Source organism: Centruroides vittatus, unplaced genomic scaffold (genome assembly GCF_030686945.1).
Source record: "Centruroides vittatus isolate TY-2023 unplaced genomic scaffold, ASM3068694v2 contig_620, whole genome shotgun sequence".
Lineage (NCBI taxonomy): Eukaryota > Metazoa > Arthropoda > Arachnida > Scorpiones > Buthidae > Centruroides > Centruroides vittatus.
Window position 1 is genome coordinate 302,941 of NW_027122381.1, and position 23,710 is coordinate 326,650.

Genomic DNA, 23,710 nt, shown 5'->3' on the forward strand with positions numbered 1-23,710 from the left:
AGTTTTTTTCCTTTGGTTTTATAATTTTCTCTACTAAAATTGCTATCAAGTTTTCATTGGAAATAAAAGAAAAATTAATTAATTAATTAATTAATTAAAATATGTGTTTTCTTTTTAAAAACGGTTAATGGACGTTAAAACTGTACAATAAATCTGCATAATTTTACATAATTTTGCATCAAAAATGAATAGGCTGCAAGCAAAAATTTTACATCTTCACTAACCATTTATTTTTCTTTAATATCTAAATACTGATTTTTTTGTATTTTTTGTGTGATAAATCATTAATTTTTGAGAAAAAAAAATTACAATTTTGTTGTGTTTTTTTTTAGATAATTTCCTTCCATATTCAAAACTTAAATCTAAAAAACTTCCTTCAACAACAACTTCATAAACTACATTTTCCCATTTAAAATTATGATTCATTCTCATTAAAATTTTTTAAATTTAATTAATTTTTTTCACTTTTCTTTGAATCTTCTTGATTGTTATCAAAGGCACTTAATCCTGTCTTTTATAATATAAATTATTTATAAATAATAAATTCCATGATGATAAAAAAATTTCGTTGCTAGTTTGTTGCAATCTTCGATACAGATTTTTTCATTTATTTTTACATGTTTTATAAAATTTCACTTGTAATTTTTTTAGAATTGCATTCTAGTTTGATAATGGATAAGAAAATTATATTTTTATCATCATTAATTTGTATAATAATACTGATTTAAATGATTTATGACACTGTATGATACATTGGTAGAAAGGAAAAAATTAATTAAAATATACATGCATTTATATTAAATCAAAATTAACTTCTAAAAGTTGAAAAGTATAAATTTTACATTTTATAATACAAAAAAAATATTAAAAATAATGATTTTTTTATGATTATTGGGTTAAAATCTTTCCCATAGACCATACATTTGGTCAAATATAAACTTTTACTATTAAAAAATGTATTGTATTTTTATAAAAATTTTACTTTTTTTTAATTTTAATGAAAATAAATGCATAAATTTTCTTAAAATTAATGTATAAAATTATAGAAATATTAAATAATTATTTTTATACCTTTTCTTTAAAATTTTTATCACTTTTATGTGTTACTATATATAATAATTATTAAAATTTTTATAAAAAATTATTATTTTTTATATAATACTAATATAATTTTAAGTTTTTCTTATTTTAAGTATAATTTTTACTTGATTTTTATGAGATGATGACTAAAAATGAATGAATAAAGGAACAAATAATGGCTAACAGAAGCTGATCATTCTCACATAACAATCCTTTCAATCTTACATAAATTAAAGAATAATTAATTTTTTAAAAAATCAGCACCATATTTACAAAGGAAACTATCAAATTAATATATTTTGCAAATTAAATTATATAATTAAGAATTTTTTCCTTGATAATTTAAAGTATTTCTGCAGATTCCCCATTTTAAATAATGTGTTCCTGAAGTTTAATTCCTTTCAATTTTTTTTTCATTTTTTTAAAGTAATAAGGGGTAATATTCTAAACAAAATTTCTTTTTTTTCTTTAAAAAAAGTCCAAAATATCCCTGTTTTATTTTTGGTTTGCTGTGAGAGATGTTCTCCTCAATCTGGGCATGTCATAATCTTCCATGGATAAGGTTCTCCTTCTTCCTACTGCACCCAACGATTTTGGATGGACTGGAGGGTGGGTTTTCTGCCTTTCGACCCCCGGTAATGTCACCGAAGTTACTAAAAAATTAAATAATTTTCAGTTTATCAAATAAATCGAATGCAAAAATTAAAAATATGAGATGTTGATGCTCACAGAAACCAAGACCTTTGACGAAAAGTAACAAACTTTGTGCTAGTTTGTCGGGCTGAAAATGGTGTTTCATAATAATAACGATGATTATTTATTAAATCAATATTGAATTTTTATTTATTTTTTAAAGATTTAAACTTACAGCTTCGGCTAACACGTCACCTACGCTATCTACTTTTAGCATTGAAGTTTTTTTCTTGTCCATTCGTCCGTACATAAACTGTACTGATTGAGCGTGTGCTGCTTTACTCCCCGATACTAGCAACACATCCATCTCTCTGAAAGACAAATGGGAAATTAATATACAGGATGGTTATAATTAAAGTTTCCCTACTCGGAGCACTCCGTGGCTGTAATCGATAAGCGGATTGACACCGAAATTTGTATGCAAACTTATAAAATATACAATGACGGTACAATAAATTAATATAGATTGTGTGGATAGATCATAGGTACTGAAATGACCATTTTTCCGAAGCCCACTCTGCTCTTCTGAAGACTCATAAAACTATTTACAACTTCTTCAACCTGGACCTACAACTTCCACATAATGAAGAATTCCATAGAGTAGTTGCCTCACCCTCCGTTGGAGTTTTAGAGACCACTAGCACTCAAGAAAATCCTGTAGGTCCCAAACTACTCAAAACGCTAAGCCACTGCAAGTATTATTGTATACAGTACCTGTAGGGCTTAATATACTACTGTAGTCTTTGTTCATCTTAAGCAGCTGTATTCATACGAAACATAACAGAAAATGAAGATCGCGGACCTATTAAAGGGCGGAGGATACACGGAAAAACGGGTTCGAGTTATGATTATAATATGAAAACCCTATATATTGTGCCCGGGACCTGTACACGACTTCGAGTTAACGCAGTTCGACTTAACGAGGTTTTATTGTATACCAGTGATTCCCAAACTTTTTCGATTTACCGCCCCCTTTGTTCCATAAAGTTATACCCAACGCCCCTAACTCATTTTCTCTTGTGTGAGAAAGGATTGGAAATATTCTTAGGAAAACTTTTCTATGAATCTCACACTTTGTGCCCTTACCGTACATTGTTCTCGACATGTGGAAACCATTAAACGCAATGTTTCCTCTTATCAGTTTAACAGAGGAAAGGGAACGGCTGTCAGTGACCCCAACTTTTGCCTTTGGTTCAGTACCCTGCCTCCAACCCCCCCTAGATTTATTCACCGCCCACAAGGGAGCATTATCGCCCACTTTGAGAAACACTGTTGTATACGAATTTTACGTATTTTAAACATATTTTAACCATAAAATAAAAGAATTTTACATGGATTCCTTACCTTAAATTAGCTTCGATTAAACCCATAATATCTTTACGACTAGAAGAGAAATATTAAAAAAATATATCAAAATATAAATTTTATACTGTCATATTACAAATAAATATAGAAATAATAATTTTACTTCATGTAAGCTTCAACGTATCTTCTTAAATTTCTAGGATTAATTCTTTTTTTTAACTTTTCTGTATAATCCTGAATCAATTTCTCCTTATTATCCACCAATTCTAGTTGCTATTTTATAAAAAGAAACTTTTTTGTTTTTAACAAAATTCTTGATATTTTAATTAAAATCGTTTGACATGACATTTAAAAACATTAATTTACGATGAATTTTTCTTAAGATTTATCTACAATTTTTAAATTAAAATGAGTCATAAGTTGAAAGATATTTAATTATGTTTAATGAATTAAAAAATAATTAGATTTTTAATCAATTTAACGTTTTCAATATTAAATTTCTTTGGTAAAATTATTATTGAAAAGATGGGAAATGGAAATGAAGATGTAATCATTGCAACTACTATAAATAGTAAAGTGGAAAGGAATACAAGTTGGTCTCAATTAAAATGTGTCCCTTTTCTATGACACTTAGTGAACCTTATAATGAGTGAAATGCGTAAAACTCCCAAAAATCTGGCAAAAAATATGCAGCAAAAGATGGCAGGTTAAAATAATAGTTTGCATTTCCATCGCCAGAATTTAAAATGGCGCTGTATAATAAGGTGACCAACTTTTTTATAATGAAAAGGAGGACACATAAATTGAAGGAAAAAATATTGTAAATAAAAGAAACATTTTATTCATTGCTATAATAATACACTATAATAATCTCTACTGCATGCGCAGTGGCGTAGCTAGCATGGGTGTCACCCCAAGTCATACCGTGGGTGTCACCCTTCTTAACTGTTTTATAAAACTGTATCGGATTATTGAATTGTTGAGTCGGTCGAACTTTCCATGACTTATTGTTAAAGCGCGTTATCCAGATCTCCTGTGCAGAGCACATGCGTTTCATAATCGCGTTTTGCTGCACCGTAGCGAGCCTTGATGAACCGTCATGTCAAATACAAACACATCACATCACAATACATGCAACGGATCGGCTCGGCATCAATCAAATATGGAGATTTACAGATTAGTCTTCAAATATCATAAAGGAGGACATTTAGGAGAACACTTTTCGAGGGAGGACAGAACTTACAAAAGGAGGACGGTTGGTCACCTTACTGTATAAATACTGCTGTTTGATACGAATCGAGTTTGCTGATCAGAGTGACAGTATGACGGCCGGAAGACAGGCGGTAAGACGTCAGTCTGGGGGATCCGAAACCGAATCCGGGTGGTCGAAAAACCCTAGGAATCTTTCGTGTCCTCGATATGTCATACCCAGCCGTCATTGTTGTGAGAATGGCCAAACCCATGGACTTGAAAAAAGGCCCTCTTAGTATCCGAAGAGAAGAAAGAATAAAACAAAAAAAGCATTTGTATGGCATTTTTAGAGTGGAGTTTTATATAATCACATTATTTTTCCATAATGTAATTTATTAATATTTACAATGTGGAGTAATAATGAAGTAGGACGGCCGGATGGCCGAGCGGTCAAGGTGGCAGCCTACCGCTCTGGATCCGAACGGGTCGAATAATCCCCAGGAATTTTTCGGGAGGTGATCCGTTCGGATATGTCGGGCCCCGTCCCTCACCACCCGGTCGCCCCATTGTGGGCCTGGCCGAACCCATAATGGGCCTTCTAAAAGAGGCCCTCTTAGTGCCCACAGGGCGGAAAAAGTTAAAAAAAAAATAATAAAAATAATGAAGTAGAGTATGGAGAAATTGAGCGAGTAGAAAATATAACTTATGTACTGTACTACAATGTAGGCTTTACACGTTCTTAGGCTATAACACAGAAGTACCATTTATACACCCAAAAAACATTGTAGAAATTTCCATTATATTCTATAAACTTCCACAATCTTGCCGGATGGTCGAGGCGGTAAGGTGTCAGCCTACCTCTCTGGGGAATGTGGAATCCGATACGGACGGGTTGAAAAACCCCAGGAATTTTTGAGGGTCGTCGGGCTCCGTATCTCACCACTCGGCCTCCTCCATTAATGGGCTACTGTGGCCTTTAATAAAGGGCCTTCTTAATGTATACAGGGCGGAAGAGTAGCGAAAACTCTTTGTAACTTTACATTTATTTTCTTCGACAGCAAAACATTGTAGAACATTCGTGAAACTTTTCAATTTGTTTGCTCTTATATTTTCTCGAATTTTCTCTATTATTTTTCTATGTTGTAACATCGTTAACAGCTTTTTACTTAATTTCATTTTAAACTTTTCCCAAATCGAAGTTAAACCCCAAACTTCCTCGTGTACACGGCCATAATTCCTGATACACGACTACACTAACTGCGTAAAGTGTGTTGATCACGAATATTCCTGACAAAATCCAGCTGATCGCATAAGATGCTAATCACCAACACTTCCGACAAACCAGATAACAATGTAAGAAACTGTGTCGTGAATATTCCAAATACAAAATATGCTGTTCGTGACATAACACTACTGACCATGTAAGATGTATCGTGATTATTCTTGATATATGGCCATGCTGATTATACGAGATACTGCATGAACAATTCCTCTGATCTTCGCGTGATTGTTTGTTTGTTTGTATACGGCAACACGATCTGCCGAGAAGAGATGCCTCCCGGGAGAACTTTCTGTTGGAAACTGCCCTATTTAGGTGTTACGAATAAGAAACTCCATGTGGCCAGATCGTTGGCAATGCGCAAACCCACGACCATTCAGTAGTTATGTCCACTCGGCTACTGGTTTTGCCACTACTGAAAAGGTTTTGCCAGATTACTGTCACTACAGGCAAAACCTTTTCATAATAAAAAAGAAAAAACACAACTTTTCTTATTGACGTAAACACAAGTTATTATTCATTTTATCATACTTTTACTGGATTTTCACGAAATCACTCATTATACAATTCTCAAATCCTCTGCAATCTAAAAGAATTCAATTTAAGACCATCTTGTATTGTGAAAATCTTATTTACAACAAGAAAGTAATAAATATAACTTTGCTAAACAGTGAATTACTTAAAAGAAAAAGTAATAAGCATTCAAGATTTTCTTTTTCTGATTACAGAATAACATTAAAAAACTTATAAAAGTATAATAAAATAAGAAACATAAAAGTGCAACGAGTGTTATAGTATACAAAGAACATTTTCATGCATCTAAGAGTTGACTTTATTACCTCCTTTGTTCCGCAGATGACGGACGTTTAGGAGAGACATGGAGAGAAAGAGAAAAAAAACAAGGATACAATACAAGCAGACAGAAAAATCTTCCACAAAACATTACCCAAAAAATGAATCATCAAGTCAGCCTTAGAATTCATTTTTGTCTTATTATAGCAATTTTTTTGAAATTTATCATCATTACTTCTAACATTATCATCTTCAGATATTCGACTTACCTTTCTTGATCACTGATAAATACTAAACTAATAAGATCAACTTAATAAAATAATTAATTTTTAATCATTTTTCTTTTAAATTGTAAAATCATTAAATTTTTAAATAATATTTAAAAACTTTATTTAAGTAATATTATAATTACTATTATTTTACTTTTACTTTTTTAAAATGTAAATTGATTTTTTTTTAATTTTTAAGAAATTAAAATAAGTTTTATTTAAAACAAAAAATTTATTTTATTTACCGCTCCAAACTTATGTAGTACTAAGTACTGCTCTGCTGAAGGATGCATTCCTTGATTTTGTAATTTCCAATTCATAATCTGTAAAAATTCGACGTAAAGAAATCATTTTAAAAGACTTCATCATAAAATTATACAGGGTGCGCCACGAATAACCTTCCAAACAATGCTCGGTAATACAAATGCTGGTTAATGTGTACCTAGGTAGTCCAAGATGGCGGCTCGTCTCCGATTCCAGTAATCAGAAGACGGGGAACAGTGGGGACGCACGTTCTAATCTAATCTAACCTATTCTAATAATTTGGTTGCTAATAATTATGCTAATTTATTAGAATAGGTTAGGTTAGGTTAGGTTAGAACGTGCGTCCCCACTGTTCCCCGTCTTCTGATTGCTGGAATTGGAGACGAGCCGCCATCTTGCATTACCTAGGTACACATTAACCCAAATGCTATATAATACTGAAAACAAATGACATGGGTAATACGGGTACATGTGGTAATTTATATTCCTTATAAATTTTACAATTTTTTTTACAATTTTTTACAATTAAACCCAGCAACTCAACAAAAAATTTATATTGTGTCTATTGTTCATCTCTTACTTCATCGCCTGTGATGATGTCTCTGATGATGATGCTCTTACTTACTCCATGCGATGATGTCTCTTCTATGCTTGGGTATTTCTCTAATATTTCGTTAAGCGGGGCTTGGTTTTTATGTTACTCGTGGTATATTCTGCTGATAGTAATTTAATAACTCTAGAAATCTCTGGAGTTCTTTAGTCATTATTGGTTTCTTGAAATCCATTATGGATCGTATCTTTTCTGACATGGGCTTAATACCTGATACTATGAACAATTAAAGTGTTACGCAAATGACATGGGAAATACTGGGAACAATTAGGCTGAAGAGTAATACAAATGACAAAAATTTAATTTACAGGTTTACAGATTTAAATTTCATTCAATTTAATGATTTTTAATTACTCTATAGTTCGGTTTCACTCTCTAAATCATCAATACTAAATTCTGGTATTAACGATATAACCGAAACTATTTCTCTATTCGTGTAGCAAAACCCAGCACAATGCTCACAGACAGCATGAACGTCCCAGTAAGACTCTCTTATCGACAATTATTCGTGGCATACCTTATATAATAGTAAAAAATTAAAAGAAAATGGCACCTTATCTTTGACGTATTCCATCATGCCAACTCCAGTTGCAACGCAATGAATAAGTACAAGACCCAATACTCTAGAAGGGTGAGCCAACTAAAAATAAAATAATTGATATTTCACACAAAAAAAATTGATCAATAAATGTATAAGAAATGCAATTAAATACAATTATCCTTTGGCGTAAAGGAATAAAAGAAATACTATAGAAATATATACAATATTTCGTCTTATACAGTAATCCCTCGCTTTACGACCGCTCTCTTTACGATTGTTACAGTTTCTATTTATAAAATGCCACACTTCAAACTATTTTTCTACATACAGAACCGCAATTTATGAAACTGAACATATGGGAAATCAGAGTTCGAATTACGATTTCACGCTTAAGCCATCCGGCCAGTCCTGAACATTACAATTAGGTTGTAAAGCCAGGTTTACTGTTTTTAAAATAAGGTGTTACAGTGTTTTAGTTATAAAACTTTTTCTTATATATTTAACTAGAACAGCTTACTTTCATTACAAATTTTCAAATATATTACAGTAAGTTTCAATATTTGCAATTTATCCTACTTACAGCAAACCTAACTAGCACGTTAGCACCTGCTCCTTCTCCAAAACCCACGACCAATTTTATTCTGAAAAAAAGTGTAATAATTTAATAAGTTTTATTATTATTATTATTATTATCATTATTATTATTATTATAAGCGAAATTAGTTATACAGGATGACCTATAATTCAATTAATCAAGATCTATACAACTGAATATTCGGGGCAATGTAATTTGGGTGCTTTAAATTGAACAAGATTTCACTTATCGAAGATGGGAGATTTCATTTGGGACGGTTCTTGTAACTTTTTTTAGTAGAAACTTAACTGCTTAAAGTAATAGACTTCTATTTATCTGATATTTAGGCCCCCCTGTATATATTATTTTAAAGTTTTAATATAAAAATTCGCTTATATCAAAACTTTGGAGAACTGAATAAAACAGTTTATCATTTCATTGTTGCCAGTGAGAAGTACAGAATATCGAAAACAAATGTCGGCCAGATGGCCACGTGATACACTGTGAAGAAGCTAGTTTCGAACCCGATCCCTATCGTTCACCCACGCTGTTCTACCTCATACAGTTGAGTCCGACCCACAATGGGGTAGGCCATGATGTAGCAAATAGGTAGGTGGGAGAATTAATTTAGCCGTATATATTTTAAATTTTATTAATATAATACTTTAGCCTCATATTGATAATATTCTTTGTGTATACAAAATTAAAATACTTACTTAAGCTGATCTAACACACATACTAGATCTTCTCCCAGAACTTGTATTGTTGGAAACACAAAACTGTAAAATAAGATTACAAATGAGTAAACATTTCAGAAAATGCTTCCTATTAATTAAAAGTTTGGAATTTGATCATTTGTTTAGGGTAACTCAAATAGGTAAAGGGACATTTTAATATGCAATCATTTGTAAATCATAAGTGCACACCACGTTAGGTATGCACACTTACTTGACTATTTGTTTAAATTTGAATATTTAAAATACCGTATCGAATAAATATCGTAACCGTATTGAGTGAATTGAAGAAAAAAAATGTATTAATTAATCACAGTTTCTCTATAAACAAATCTATCAGTAGCGACATCATTGACAGACAGAGGCCTGTCAACGATGTCGCTACAGCGGCACGATATAGTCAGTGGCGCCATCTAGCGCCCTTCATTCAAATAAAACGCAGATTTTTAAGCAATTTCTCGATATTCTTTACTGTTTTTTACTACAACATACACAGATAATTCTAAATTTTATTAATATGTTTGCCAGTTTTTATAGCTTAAACACTATTAATTTAACAATAGAGCAGTTAATAAAACCGACTTTCAATTTAACTCATTAAATACTATTTACGTATATTTAAAATATATTTTACCATTGTTTAAACATATGTATGCTAGGTTATTTTATTAATAATTATTTATCTGTGATTTAGTTTCAAAAACTTTCTTTATTTTCTTAATTCTTTTTCTCTATTAATTAATTAATTAACATACTGTAAATTTTTCCATTTGCCCGTAACCGTAGCGTACAGGCAAATGGTTTGATTGTACAGTGCAGGCAAAATTGGAAAATCATTGTTAATTAACTTGATTTTCCTGAAAACCATTTTCCCAATAGTCGAACGGAAAAGTCATCATATTCTAGAAATGGAACATATTCCCAATGGTACATTTACGTAACAGGCTGACTTTCTTACTCTTTCAGCTCAGAATACAGAACTGGATCAATAAAATAAAGAAATAAACCAAACCAAGTCTAGAATCGAGAAATGAATATGAAAAGTATTGATTTAGTGACAAAAATCAGCAAAAATATTACTGTAAGAAATGAAATGAGTAAGAGGAAAGAATCAGAAAGTAGCAAAGGAAGAAGAAAAAATAAAAGATAAAAGAGTGATAGAGAGAGGCTGGTGATCATAAAACGATAGAAAGATAGAGAATCTTCAAAAGTAGCGGCTCTGAAATTTTCTACTGCTTTAATAGAATAAAATTTTAGGAAATTTCATTCCACCTGAAAGTTACTCGTAAATCTTTATTTTAAATTTTATTATTCGATTCTGTTTGTAATTTAAATTTGAAGGCGGGAATGATAAATTCGAGGATAACAAGTCTCAAAATATGATTACTGATCGGTGTGACTGAAGATTAATTCTAATATTTATCAATTTATAACATTTGTAAATTAGTTAGACTATTCTTCAATAGTCACATCTGCAACTACAAATTTGTCAGTGCGGTTTGCATATTTAAGAAAGGTTATTCAACTCATTTATCGTTAGAATATTATTGTAAGAATTAAAGAGTGTAGGTAGGTCATTCGATCTACGCTCTGATAGAGGGCCCCAAATATTAATATTCGGTGTAAATAACGATTTTAAAATGATTGAAAAAGTTCATCGATGCAATAACTGAGGACGAGACGGGTCAGAGAGGACTTTCCTGCCCTCCCGTCTAGGCCTTATTTTTAAATGTATTTTTAAAAATAGACGTTTTGGCTTACTTATAAAGGGTCAAAAAGTTTTCGCACAATTTATTTGATAACCAGTCATAGCAGTTAATAAAACCGTTAAAATATTAAATTCAATTTATTATTTCTAAAGCAAATTTCTTTATCATTCATTTTATAATTGTTGTATGTTTCTCCCTTTTTTTTTTCTTGTATGCACTAAGAGGGCCGTTATTTAAGCCCAAAGTGGGTTTCTCAGAGAATTTACATTCATCTGTAAAAAAATTTCTGAGGTATTTCGTCTGTCCAGATACGATCCTGGATCTCCCAGAGCAGTAGCGACGTCTAAACCACCTGCCGGCTATTGTATTTATTTGTAAACATCAATCTTTATTCGGAGTAGAAATATTAGAAATTAATTTCTAACGTTATATTTTATTGTAATTTTGCATTTTATAATTTATATTCAATAACTTTTAATCATCCCACACGCAAAACTTATAATTAACGAGTAACTCAATACATTTCTGTGATTTAATACTATCTCCTTCTATTGCTCTTACATTTCTGATTCACTCAATCTACTCATAAATTGATATAAAATTATTTAAATATATTAAAATTAACTTAAATTTTTAATCAAATTGACTTTAAGTTAAATTTCTTACTAAAAATATCTTAAAAATTTCATAAAAATTTTATGATAATGACGACATTTTTTTTATTTAAAATGGCTTAATAATTCACAAAATAAATACATTTATGATTAATAATAAATATTTTTAATAAAAATAAGCTCCCTGTTGAATAATTTAATGTGCTTTTTATTTATTATTCACAAAATTATTGAATATAAATGGTTAAAGATAAATATTTTCCATTTCCATTCCGGAAATAGAAAATATCATTGCAAATTATAAATATTTTATTTATATTTAAAATAACGTTATAAATTTCTTAAAATTTTGCGTAATTTTCTACATTTTATATCATTTCTTTTGATTATGTCATGTTGAAAATAGAAATTTAGCATGAGGTTATTACGAAAATACAGGTTAATCCATGCCCTGTATAGTGTAATTTAATAAAAATAACGTATAAAGCTCTTCAGTATTTGCTTATTTTTCTACCCTGATTACTTAAAAGTATTTCTTAGCACATAAATCTAAATATCGTTTTTTACTTCACATTTAATTAATTTTGTATTTAATATTAAATAAATTATAATCTTGGAAAGAAATCTAAAAAATATTCAATGCATTCTCTGATAATAGATAAAATTACGTTTTTGAAAATATAGGTGGTTCTTTGCTGAATATATCAAAATGCAACGTTTTAATAACGAATAATTGACGACACGGTTCTCTGGACACCGATTGGTTGACAAAGTGACGTCTGTAAACGTTTTTGATTATGTAATTAAGAATAAACAGTAAACTTCTTTAAGAATTGATAAGCAACGAAGAAAACTTCAGGATAAATTTTTAAAATCTTTATATTCTGGATGTCATTTAAATTTATATCTATTGTTAAAATCGAATTTAAGTTAATTTATAAATATATATTTAAAGATAGTTAAAAATATACAGGGTGGTCCAAAAGTTAATTAACATTTGTAAATATTAAATTACTGGGTACTGTACGTTGCCTGGTAAAGCAGCTCTAACTTAAGTGGATAGCCAAGCCAATGGCATAGTTTGTTTCAAATGAAAATGAATATGTCATTGGTTGTTTTTACCCAAATGTATTAAAGATGCTTTATCAAGCAACGCACCCATTGGCTTATTCAAATACTTCATTATATGTAAACTTTATAAAGCATCCGTCCTCGAGAATAAGCAGGGAGAACAAAGAAAGAAACATTCCTGCCTATTCTTTACGAATCAAAACGCTTGAACAAATTTAATTTACCATTTATAAGCACAAATATTCCTAATTCACTCAGTCAACGACTTTTGGGCCACCCCGTATGTTTACATTCGTTTGTCAGAATTCATAATTTAATTTACGACGTAACTTATCATTACGTCTCGTTAATAATTTGAATTTAGATAAATTAGATTAATAAATAATTATTTTATTTATGTAAAATTTATTTACTTATTGTGTTTGTTAAATTATCTAATTAATAATTTTTGTAAGTAATGAAGGAAATAATTAAAATGAAGTTTTTATAAACTTAGGTGGATCTCTGTTAAATACGTTGCGATGTAACGTCTAAAAAGTTTCAATTGACGTAATGATTCTATTGCTGCTGATTGGTTGAGAAAATTGAATAAACTTATTTTTAATTTAAAGATTATTAATATGAATGTTCTAATACACAATTCATTAAGTATGATAAAATAAACAATAAAAAGACAATTAATTTAATTTAAAAGTAAAAATAAATAAACTATTAATAATTCACTTGACTTACTCATTGGGTAGATCTGGTGCGTGATCCTCTTGACCAGGGATGTCAACATGGACAAAAACAGATCTTTGCTTTATCTCGGTCATGCAAGGGAGATTTACGAATTCGTGAAAAGCAGAGTCTACGGTAGAAACGTTATAATTTCATTTTAGTTAATAATATAATATGGTTCTATCGATTTTTTAAATTTCTTTTGTTTAAAAATGAAGTTATAATGTGAAATGACAGATCGTTATTCTAAAAATTTACAAATATTTTATACTTACATCAATTTTCCCGAGAGAAATATTTTATATACATATAACAAACTTAATCCAATACATTAGTAATTTCAAACAATCTGACGAATTTTTATTGGGCTATAATATAGCCGCTATATTAATAAACGAAACAAAGCAATTTGGCTGGAGATAAACGGATAAGCCGCCCTCTCATAATAAATTTAATAATTATAAGTAAATGTTTAATTTTAATTTAAAATATTCTGAAAGAAAAGAGCGGGACTCAAATCCACAACTCTTTGTTACCGTGCAACTGTGGTTTCGAGTCCCTCGATTCTCTTCTCCCGAAGTATACTAAATTAAAAATGAATTTACTGTATTGATAATTATTAAATTTATCACGAGATGGCAGCTTAATCTGCTACCTCCAGGCAAATTGCATTGTTTCGGTTTATTAATTCATCTTAATACATCCCTCCCGTAAAAATCCGTAGACGTTTAAGAAAATACTTTGTTTCTCATGAAAAAACGTAGTATTAATGCTTTCAGTTAAAAATAAGAGTGATTTTTATTGAAACTTTACTTTTTAAAATGAGAAAAAAAATGCGATACCTCGTATCTGCAAACCTCGTATCGCAGTAAGAACTCGTAAATATTACATTATTATGTTAAAACAATGACACTCATACTGTGATATAATTTGATTTGACGTCATCTCGTATTGGCCATTACAAACAGTCCCTTTTCAGTCCATTATTGTCCTCATTGGATTGGATTGGATTGATGGAATGAAGCAAAGCGGCTCTTGGTCGATCTGCCTCCCGGGAGGAATTTCTCCGAGAAACTGGCTCCTATTTCACTCGTGAAGAGAACCCGGAAAACTCCACGTAACCGGCCCGTTGGTCACGTGCGAACCCGCAACCAACTACCGTTGTTTAGTAATCTTATCTGCTCGGCCACTGTTGGGCCCGAACCTCATCGAGAATCAGGTTTATGCACTTTTATAAACACGTTTGAAGTTAGCTCAAGCAATTTATTATTTTTTAAACTCTTTCCGCCCCGTGGGCACTAAGACCTTTTTATTACGCTTGATGGAATCGATCAAGTCCACAAAGGGACGGTTTAGTAATAAGGATGTGGGTGAGTGCCCACATCCTTATTTCTGAACCCGAGTTCAAACTCGGACCCAGAGTGGCAGACTGACGACTTCATTGAATCTGTAAGGCGCCGACTTTTAGGAGCAATAAGTTAATTACGCGTCAAGAAGAACCCAGGGACTGATCGTATGCGGGTGGTGGCGGCAGAGGCAAAAATGACAAGTGTTTTACAAGAACCGTTTATTTTAACATTAAAAATAACTTACATAATAATAACCCAAAGTGCGATCTAGATAGTCTTGGATAAGAAGCTCCGGATGACGGTGGTCGGGTACAGAAGTGGTGTGCCCGGGAGCGTTGGGGGAGAAGAGTCCTTAGAGTCGGTAGAGGGATGTTGGCGTACGGAGTGGACGGCAGGTCGACGGTCCAACGAATACACTTCTTGGCGGGCAGAGAACTCTGTCTTCTTCTTCTTGATTCGAGGATTTTATACGATTTCCCTCGAATTTCCCCTTTTTAATTGGTTCTGTGTCCCTTTTCCTTTTTCCCCTAGTTCTTCTGTTTCCAAGCGAGACAGGTGCTGACGGAGCCTTGAAGTCTGCGCTCGTAATTCCCTGTTATAGTCTTTCTCGGACATTTGTCTTGACCGATTTGCCAGATGTTTTGCTACCGTTTACCCTCCCCCAAATGGTTTAGGCCTCACATGACCTAACAGGTGTCCTCTTGGTCTATAGTTCCCCCCTTTTTCTCGACTATTTACCTCCCGACTCTTGTATACGAGCACCCTGACAAAGCCCCCTCTCACTCGGTGGACATTCCCCTCCGTCGTTCATCACTGCGTCGCGTTTTTAAAGTATGTGGTTTTCCTTTTTGTCTGGTCTACATCGCCGACACAGGCTCTTGGTCCGCTTTAACCTCCGAAATTTCCCGTCTTAGAAATTTTTATAATTAATCGAATTTTCGACTCGATTTTAGGAACTTCACAAATCGGCCATCCAGTTTTTGATTTACTAAACTTACACTTATCTCCTAGCTTAGTCACACATGTTTGCTCCCTTTTGGGGTCCGTGTCAGTCCATTACAAGCAAGGATCGATGTCTGGATAAGAACTATCTCCTACAAATCACTCGAGTCCGGATCGATATTCGATCTCGGATCCATCACTGCGGCAGTAGAATATTTTAATAATAAATTCTGTAACATTGGCCAATTTCTTCGTTGTTATGATAATTGTTTCCAAACATTTTTATTTTAAAAAATATGAAAAATGTCGAGAAAAATTAGAACATTTAATTCAGAAATATTTATTAATTTTCGACTGTTCGCATACTCGTCCTAGAAACTGCATTTTTCACAGCAAAAACATTTATTTTATTTAATAAAAATTATAGAAATATAACCTTTTAAAAATAGCTTATACAAATAATACGAAATGCACACCTTTACTATATATAGCATAATTTATATTCATACATATTTAATCAGCTTGTCAATCCCCGACCCTAAAAATACAAGGCTAAGGAAATGTAACAAACATTATTAATTTAATATAATAACCTAAGTCTGTTTGTTTGTGGTCTTTCTCCACAGATGGCGCTACTTCATAAACATAAGGTCTATACACGATACCGTGATGCATCGCGGCAGTCACCATGTTGGATCCTTTTCAGGTTATGTGTACGGTGTTTCTAGAGCGAAGCTGATTGTTTCTTTCGATCTCAATTACTTGGATTCCTTGTTATATATATATATATATATATATATTTATTTATTTATTTATATGATTTGGCGTTCGGCATCGAATTGTAAAAATTCGACAGCCAAAGGTGTAAGATTGTTTCGTTTTTCCGCTGACAAATTCAGCAGAGCTAAATGGCATCAATATTGCAGAAGAGATAAATGGAAGTCGACTGAGACTGAGAATTCGAGGCTGTGTGAGGTTACTGGATAAAATAATGTTGAAAATATACATTTACGAAGTGTTTAAAATAACTTTTGTAATGTAATGTAACTAAATTTTTAGATACATTTTGAGCAGTCGCAATTTGAACTTAAAAGAACGGATGGAAGAAATGCAATTCCTACCCTTTTTTATGTTTCAAATCCTCCATCCCATTTGCAAAATATAAAAAAAAAGGAAAAAACACCAAGAGAAAGAGAATTAACTCTAAATAAATAAAGCTTTGGTTTAACAAATGTTTTTAGGACATTAAACTTTGCTTTTTCAGATTTAAAAAATATATATTTATCACAAGAACCACATGATACTTTCGTAAGAAATATTCACTAATCATTTACTTTTCAAAAGCATCTTATTTATATTAATTAATATTAATATTCATTAATTATTGTGAAGATTTCTGCTGTGTGAGATTTGTAATATAATAATAAATCATTACTTGTTTAGAAGACTACAGAAAATTATTTTCCTCTTCTAGTTGATGTTTTATCAGGAACAAGATTGCCATACAAGATTTCTTGAATATATTTCCCAGGAAATTTTCGGGGGGTGGTCCGTTCGGATATGTCAGGCCCCGTCCCTCATCACCCGGTGGCCCCATTGTGGGCCCGGCCGAACCTATAATGGGCCTACTAAAAGAGGCCCTCTTAGTGCCCACAGGGCGGAAAGAGTTAAAAAAAAAATAAAAAATTAAAAAAAAAAAGAATATATTTGTAAAGGTCGCTTTTAGCGTCCTACGTCGAAAAGCCACGCGACAGAGATAATTGGACCCACCTGGCGTTGGGGCCATAAACGGCCGGAAAGATCAAAGGAGTAGCGTCTCCGTTTAAGGGTCAATGTGTTTGCCACGTGCCGGCCGGCTTGGGAAAAATGTAAACAAAGGGACGAACGCGAACGTAAGCTACGTCGTCGGGAAATAGGGCGGACGTTTTTGGAAGCTCCCAGGGGAGAAGAAGAATCTGATTGGCCGCAAGTTGTCGCCGTAGAATCCCTTAAAAGCTAAGTGTGGCGGAGAAACGGGGAGAAGGGCAAGAGACTGATAATACGGTAGTCTCAGGCACTTGGACAGCCCGCTGAACGTAGAGAGAGTGTTCTCCTCTGACAACGATCTCAGGGACGGGTAAGTGCGGAGACTGGACAGGCCGTATAGTTGAGCCAACTCCGGAAAGGCGACCTGAATTCCCCGAAGTTTAACAGTCCCCAATAGACAAGCTGACGTGAGATACTACATCTTTGTAGCATAGCGTATGTAATGTGTCGAACATTGTACATCTTGTAAATATTTGTTGTGTAAATAAGCTGTATATATTTACTTGTTGAGTGTGGAGGTGTAGCTTTCCTCGAACCATCTTACGGACATTCTCGAGTCACAAAACCGAACTCGAGACGATTCATCGTAAAGATCGTGACGGATTAATAAGGATCTTCACTATATTCAATAAGAAAACTTCAACTGAAATTTAGTGCATATTTATTTCTCTATAAAAATATTTAAATTTAGTTTATATGCATAAGAAAGTTACTAAAGGAAGGAAATATATATGCGAATCCAAAATGGCGGCTCCATAGGGAACATTAGTGTCTTGAGTCTTATGTTTATAGACCTTGATACTGTATTATTGAGCTGCGATTTGAAAAAATTCGTTGTTTGTTATTTTTTATTTAGAATTTGCCTCGTCTCACAAAGAATATTAAGGTCTTTATTACTCATAAATAAGAAAGACAGCGAGAAAACTTTACTTGAAGCTATAGAATTTTTGGTATGGTTCTGTATTTCGAATACAAATGGTGGAAGCTTCTATACCATTATGGTCCGCTATATTCTTTCGGTCGGGTCAGTGTAATAAGTGATAATCGTTCGATGGGAGCGTATTATATTAGCTAGGGGACGGGTGAGACAAATACACTTCATCCTTTTCCTCATGTTACGATAACATATTAACAAGGGCGATCCGACCGACCTGACTGGGACAAAAGGCCAGACCATTAACGGCATAGTTTTCTGTCATGCTTGACGGGAAACTATGTAGTAGTGCGTAATAAATAATACAATTTCTATGAGGTTTGATTTGATTTATTTGTTTACGACAACGCTATTTACGGGCGATCTACCAAAGGGAAAATGCCTTCCGGGAGGTCTTTTATGGAAAAATGGCCTCTACTAAGGTGTTACAAACGTGGTCAGCTCGTTGGCCAGGCGCCAATCCACGATCAAATCGACTACCAGAGTTCATTGGTTTTATCTACTCGGCTACTGGTGGGCTACCATTTCTGTGAGATACATTAGTACATTAAAATTGTGGCCTTACACGATTTCGGTATTATTAGCAACCTTGAGCTGTAATGAAGTATTTTGCCTTACTATTTGCTAACTACCACTTTACGATTCACTTGTAATGAGTTCACGAATGAGCGTTAAAGAACAAAGTCCTCTCCCAGGTTGTCAGAAGAATCATGTAGCTAAGACTTCGCATTCACAAGGCCTGAAAATCATTTATTACAAATTATTTATTCCATTGCATTTCTTGTGTATTAAGGAAAAATTTATATATTTTTTCCAAGTTTAGTTATTTAAAATATAGTAAAATTTTTAACGCTGGTTTTATATCTTTAATGTATCGAGTAGGTAAGTATGTCTGAAGCTATTCTTGAGGGCTTCTGAGAGATCCTGCATCCTGACCAGCATAGAATACAGGCCGAATGGTCGAGAAGTTAAGGCGTCAGCTTGCTACTCCGAGAGATCCAAGAATTAATCTGGTTGGACAGAAAAACTCCAGGAAGTTTTCGGGGTGGTCCATCCCGGATATGTCAGGGTCACTCCTTCACCACCCGCCCATCAGCGGCCGAGTTCAGAAAATCACTGAACAAGATAGTTGGTTGTGGATTTGCGCCTCAACAACGAGTAGAACACGTGAAGTTTCCTAGGTTTTCTTCACGCGTTTAACACCTAAGTAGGGTCAGCTTTCCATAGAGAGTTCTCCCGAGAGACTGATCGTTGCAATATCCCATCAAAGTAATCGACCCCTACCACCCGGCTGCCCATTATGGGCCTGGTCGAATCCACGACAGGCTTGTTAAAAAACCCATTTTAACAAGCCCACGGGGTAAAAAGAATAAAAACAGCCAAACCCGGTTTGGGAATCTTCCCCTATAATCTACAAACCAAATAAATTATTATTTGTAATGAATAAAAATGAATATTTTAAAGAATGTAGCCAATCTGCTCATTTTTATGACAAGAGTTGAATAATATTTTAACACTAGAAAGAATAGATTTTTAAAATCTTGTTTCTCATTCGTCAACGTATTCCCCACGCTATTACGAAAACTGATGGATAAATATTTATAACGACTCCTCCGAGTATTTTTATCATTAAAACGCTCGATCTGGCGACATTATTATAAAGTGTAATATTCTTGAAAATTATTCATGATGTGAACTTCGATCGAAACTAGTCGATAAGGATATTTTGAAAATTTTTTTGAAAAATGTCACTAAAAACCAAAATAACAAATGGAACTAGATCATCTGTGAACTGTTTTGAGTAATTAGTTCACGAACTAAACTTATAAATCGTTTTCAATTCGTTGGAAAGAATGAATTGTTAATGTAATGATATGTAATTAGAATGGACGTAAAGCTAATTGATCAGTTTACTGTCGTTAATCATTGTCATTACAAATTATATATATATATATTTAATTCAAAGATTTATCGAGGTATGAGGTAAAATGACATAGGGAAGGTAAAGTACGTAGGGTAAGGGCCTTATTTCATACCCCATCACCAGATGTCCCACAAGGATAGTGTCATACAAGATAAGCATTAAGATCAATATCATATAATGAATACGAATAATGGTGTAGGTAATTGCAATTAAGTGGCGCAAGAAAAGTATTACATGAATTCCAAATCTACTTTGCAGAAATTTATTGGTAACAAATATAATTTTATCCACGCAGGTTTAGTAACGTGCAATGAAAGAAATTATATGTAAAAAAATGGAAGAAAAAAACATGAATTTCGGCTAATTTCGGCGTTAAACACGTGAAGAAAATCATTAAAACTCCAAGTGGCCATCCCGTCGGCGAAGTGCGAACCCGCGACTTGCTACCAAAGTTTATGGGTTTGTCCAATCGGCCACTGGTTGGCCCTTGTAAAAGTTACTTAGTGTTAATAAAATTGATGTAACTAATTTACTGTATTTCAAATTTAATCGCTTAAAAACTGTTTAAATACGAAAAGCAATAACATTTTTATGAATTATCTTAATCTATTTATTAAATTACACATTGGTTTAAAACTGTAGATAAATAAAATAAAGAGCAAAAGAGAACAAGTGTCATATTTAAAATTTCAAAGAAATTACAGCAAAGTGAATCGGTTCTGGCAGAATAAGAAGAAGGAGAGATGTCACATTTTATTAAAGAAAAAACATAAAATTCTATGGGTAATTTACTCTCCTAGGAGCCAATTACGATACAAACTCTCTTTATTCCGTTTCCACTTCTTTATCTTCCTCTATCTCTTCATCTGATATGAATAAATGCATCATTTTCTATGGATTTCCTTAGAATTTTGTTCATGATACGTTCCTGTTTGCCTTTAGGTGATAAAAATCACACCGCATTTATAGCGAGATTTATTCGTGATTGATCCATTTACGTCATTGATAGTGACTACACTTGTTGATTACTAACGAAGCGCGAGCCTCCTCCTTATTGTACGAGAACGTTGATTCACTTTTTGTATTATTACAAGAAATTGTTACTTGAAAAAGAATAACTTACGATTACTACCAATGTCGTGTACGGTTAAAAACACTGCTTTCTTCTCTAAATTATCCAAATCTCCCTGTAAGAAAGAAAATGAATGATTAAAGATACTAACTTTATACACATACAATGATCAACGCGTATACACTGTACAGTACATATATACATACATATGTTACGGATGTCTCCAATTATATTTATTTAAACACTAGTTACATTTTGTTTGATATATAATTAATTTTATGTGATATTCATTAGCATTTTCTTTAAAAATCACATGTTTATCGTAAAACTTCCTAATTTAAGTTATACTGTATTAAGCTATATTTACATATAGTTTGAAAATTAAACATGAAAGCACTGTCACATAGTTAAATGTATTTAAACAGTTAAAAATCAAATCTAAATATTTTACGTATGAGAAGAAAAAGCCAATATAACGATGCTTAAAAGTGAAATAAAACTTTCAAAAAGCGCTGAAGAGTAAAATTGATTATATGATATAAGTGTCGTTGGGGTGATTGTTAATTCTTTCCGCACAATTACTTTGAATAATAAATTCGAACAATATGGTAGCAGAGGTTAATTAGTAGTCAACCCCAAGTCATTTTAATGGCACAGGATCAATTCTACTCCTCCACTTCATTAGTAAACCAATTAATTGAATTTTTTTGAATTTGATCTAAATTACCCAATTTTATTTAATATTTTTTTATTTATAAGGTTTAATATAAGTTAAAATTTAAATACCAGTTCATAAGAAAGCAAAATTATTATATTTTCGATCAAAATTTTCCTTAAAATAGTGTAATGTTAGCGAAATTCTCTTCCTTCAAAATACTCCTGTTGGATTCTTCAGGAGGTTATTTACAAAAGGATATTGAAAGTACTATAAGTAAAATGGTGTCAGGTATATTGCTATAAAGTTTTTCGAGTGAAATAAATCCTGGTTTTAATTCCTGACAGAAAATATCTTGAATTAATATATCATCATTAGGGAGATTGAAAGAGAATATTGATGTTGTCAACTTATATCTGACGGCATCAATCACCTTTAAAGGATGGCATATTATTTTTCTTTGGATAAATCTTTATTTTTGGCATTTTCTAATGATAAATATTATATCTTATACATAAAAATACCTAAAATATTTATAATTATAAAAAATTAAATTAAATTCTCACAGATAAATATTTGGATTATCTTAATATAAAACAAAATAAATAAGAATATATATGTGCAATTAATTTATTAAAAAAAATAAAATTTAATAATTAAAAATTTCAAATTACATATTCAAATTAAATTAATAAAGTTCCTTCTTAAAAATTTTTGAAGTAAATTAATTAGCAATTTTAAATTTAAAAATTAATTTAATTTTTTTTAAAATTAATTATTAAAAAATTTAAATTTTTTCTTAATTATTTTTACTTTTGAATAGTTAAATTTTTTGTATATATTTTAAAACTCTTAAATTTAATGAAAATTTTTAAAAAATTTAATCTAAAATACATAATTAATTTTTAAAAAACTATTTTTTAATATTTAATTAATTATAAATTTTTAAATATATTACATTTTTAGTAGCAATTTATTATTATTTTATTTTTAAAAAATCAGTAAAAGTAATCACTTCTTTTGTAAAATTGTTAACTCGAAATCAAACAGAAAAAATGAAAAAAAATGGCTTCCTGCAAGGAAATCGAACAGTCGTTATTGTAATCTATACATTGATCACGTGCACTACACCAAGTTGGACACCTAATGACATTTTCTAAAGCTTAAAACCTTTTCTCTTCTTCTAAAAAATTCATCTCATCTATCAAAATCACACTTTTTCCTTCTAAAAAAGAAAAAATTCGTGTTCTAAACACACAACACAATTGTTACTACAAAGTGTAATATTGAATTCCTCATTAAAAAATCGATTTTGTACATATTTTAATTAATTTATTTATAAATTATTCTTTTGTAACTCTAAAAAAATCAGTATTAAACACATTTTTATAATTCTCTTAATTCGTTAAATTAAGTTAATAACACATTAATTTAAATACTTTACTGATTTAAAAATTTTTTAAAAATTATAATGAAAAAAAATTCATTTAATCACTTGGTATTTGGCAATATTTTGCTTTAATTTAATTTAAAATGGTCACATTCAGCAATAGAACATTTAAAATTAGTCAATATCAAGTTC

At 31.6% G+C, this 23,710-nt stretch overlaps 1 protein-coding gene across 1 annotated transcript in view; it reads right to left on the reverse strand.

Annotated features, from left to right (window-relative positions):
- Nucleotides 1-1,534: 1,534 nt before the first annotated feature.
- LOC136979359 (uncharacterized protein ZK1073.1-like) overlaps nt 1,535-23,710 on the reverse strand; it is a 50,289-nt gene continuing 28,113 nt past the window's right edge. The window contains exons 3-13 of the mRNA XM_067275301.1: nt 21,525-21,588; nt 13,459-13,576; nt 9,315-9,377; nt 8,605-8,665; nt 8,037-8,123; nt 6,855-6,932; nt 3,242-3,351; nt 3,118-3,156; nt 1,949-2,084; nt 1,810-1,861; nt 1,535-1,733 (exon numbers count right to left, since the gene is read on the reverse strand). Of these exons, the coding sequence (XP_067131402.1) occupies nt 1,576-1,733; nt 1,810-1,861; nt 1,949-2,084; nt 3,118-3,156; nt 3,242-3,351; nt 6,855-6,932; nt 8,037-8,123; nt 8,605-8,665; nt 9,315-9,377; nt 13,459-13,576; nt 21,525-21,588 (966 nt within the window). The 3' untranslated portion in view covers nt 1,535-1,575. The remainder of the gene's footprint in view (nt 1,734-1,809; nt 1,862-1,948; nt 2,085-3,117; nt 3,157-3,241; nt 3,352-6,854; nt 6,933-8,036; nt 8,124-8,604; nt 8,666-9,314; nt 9,378-13,458; nt 13,577-21,524; nt 21,589-23,710) is intronic.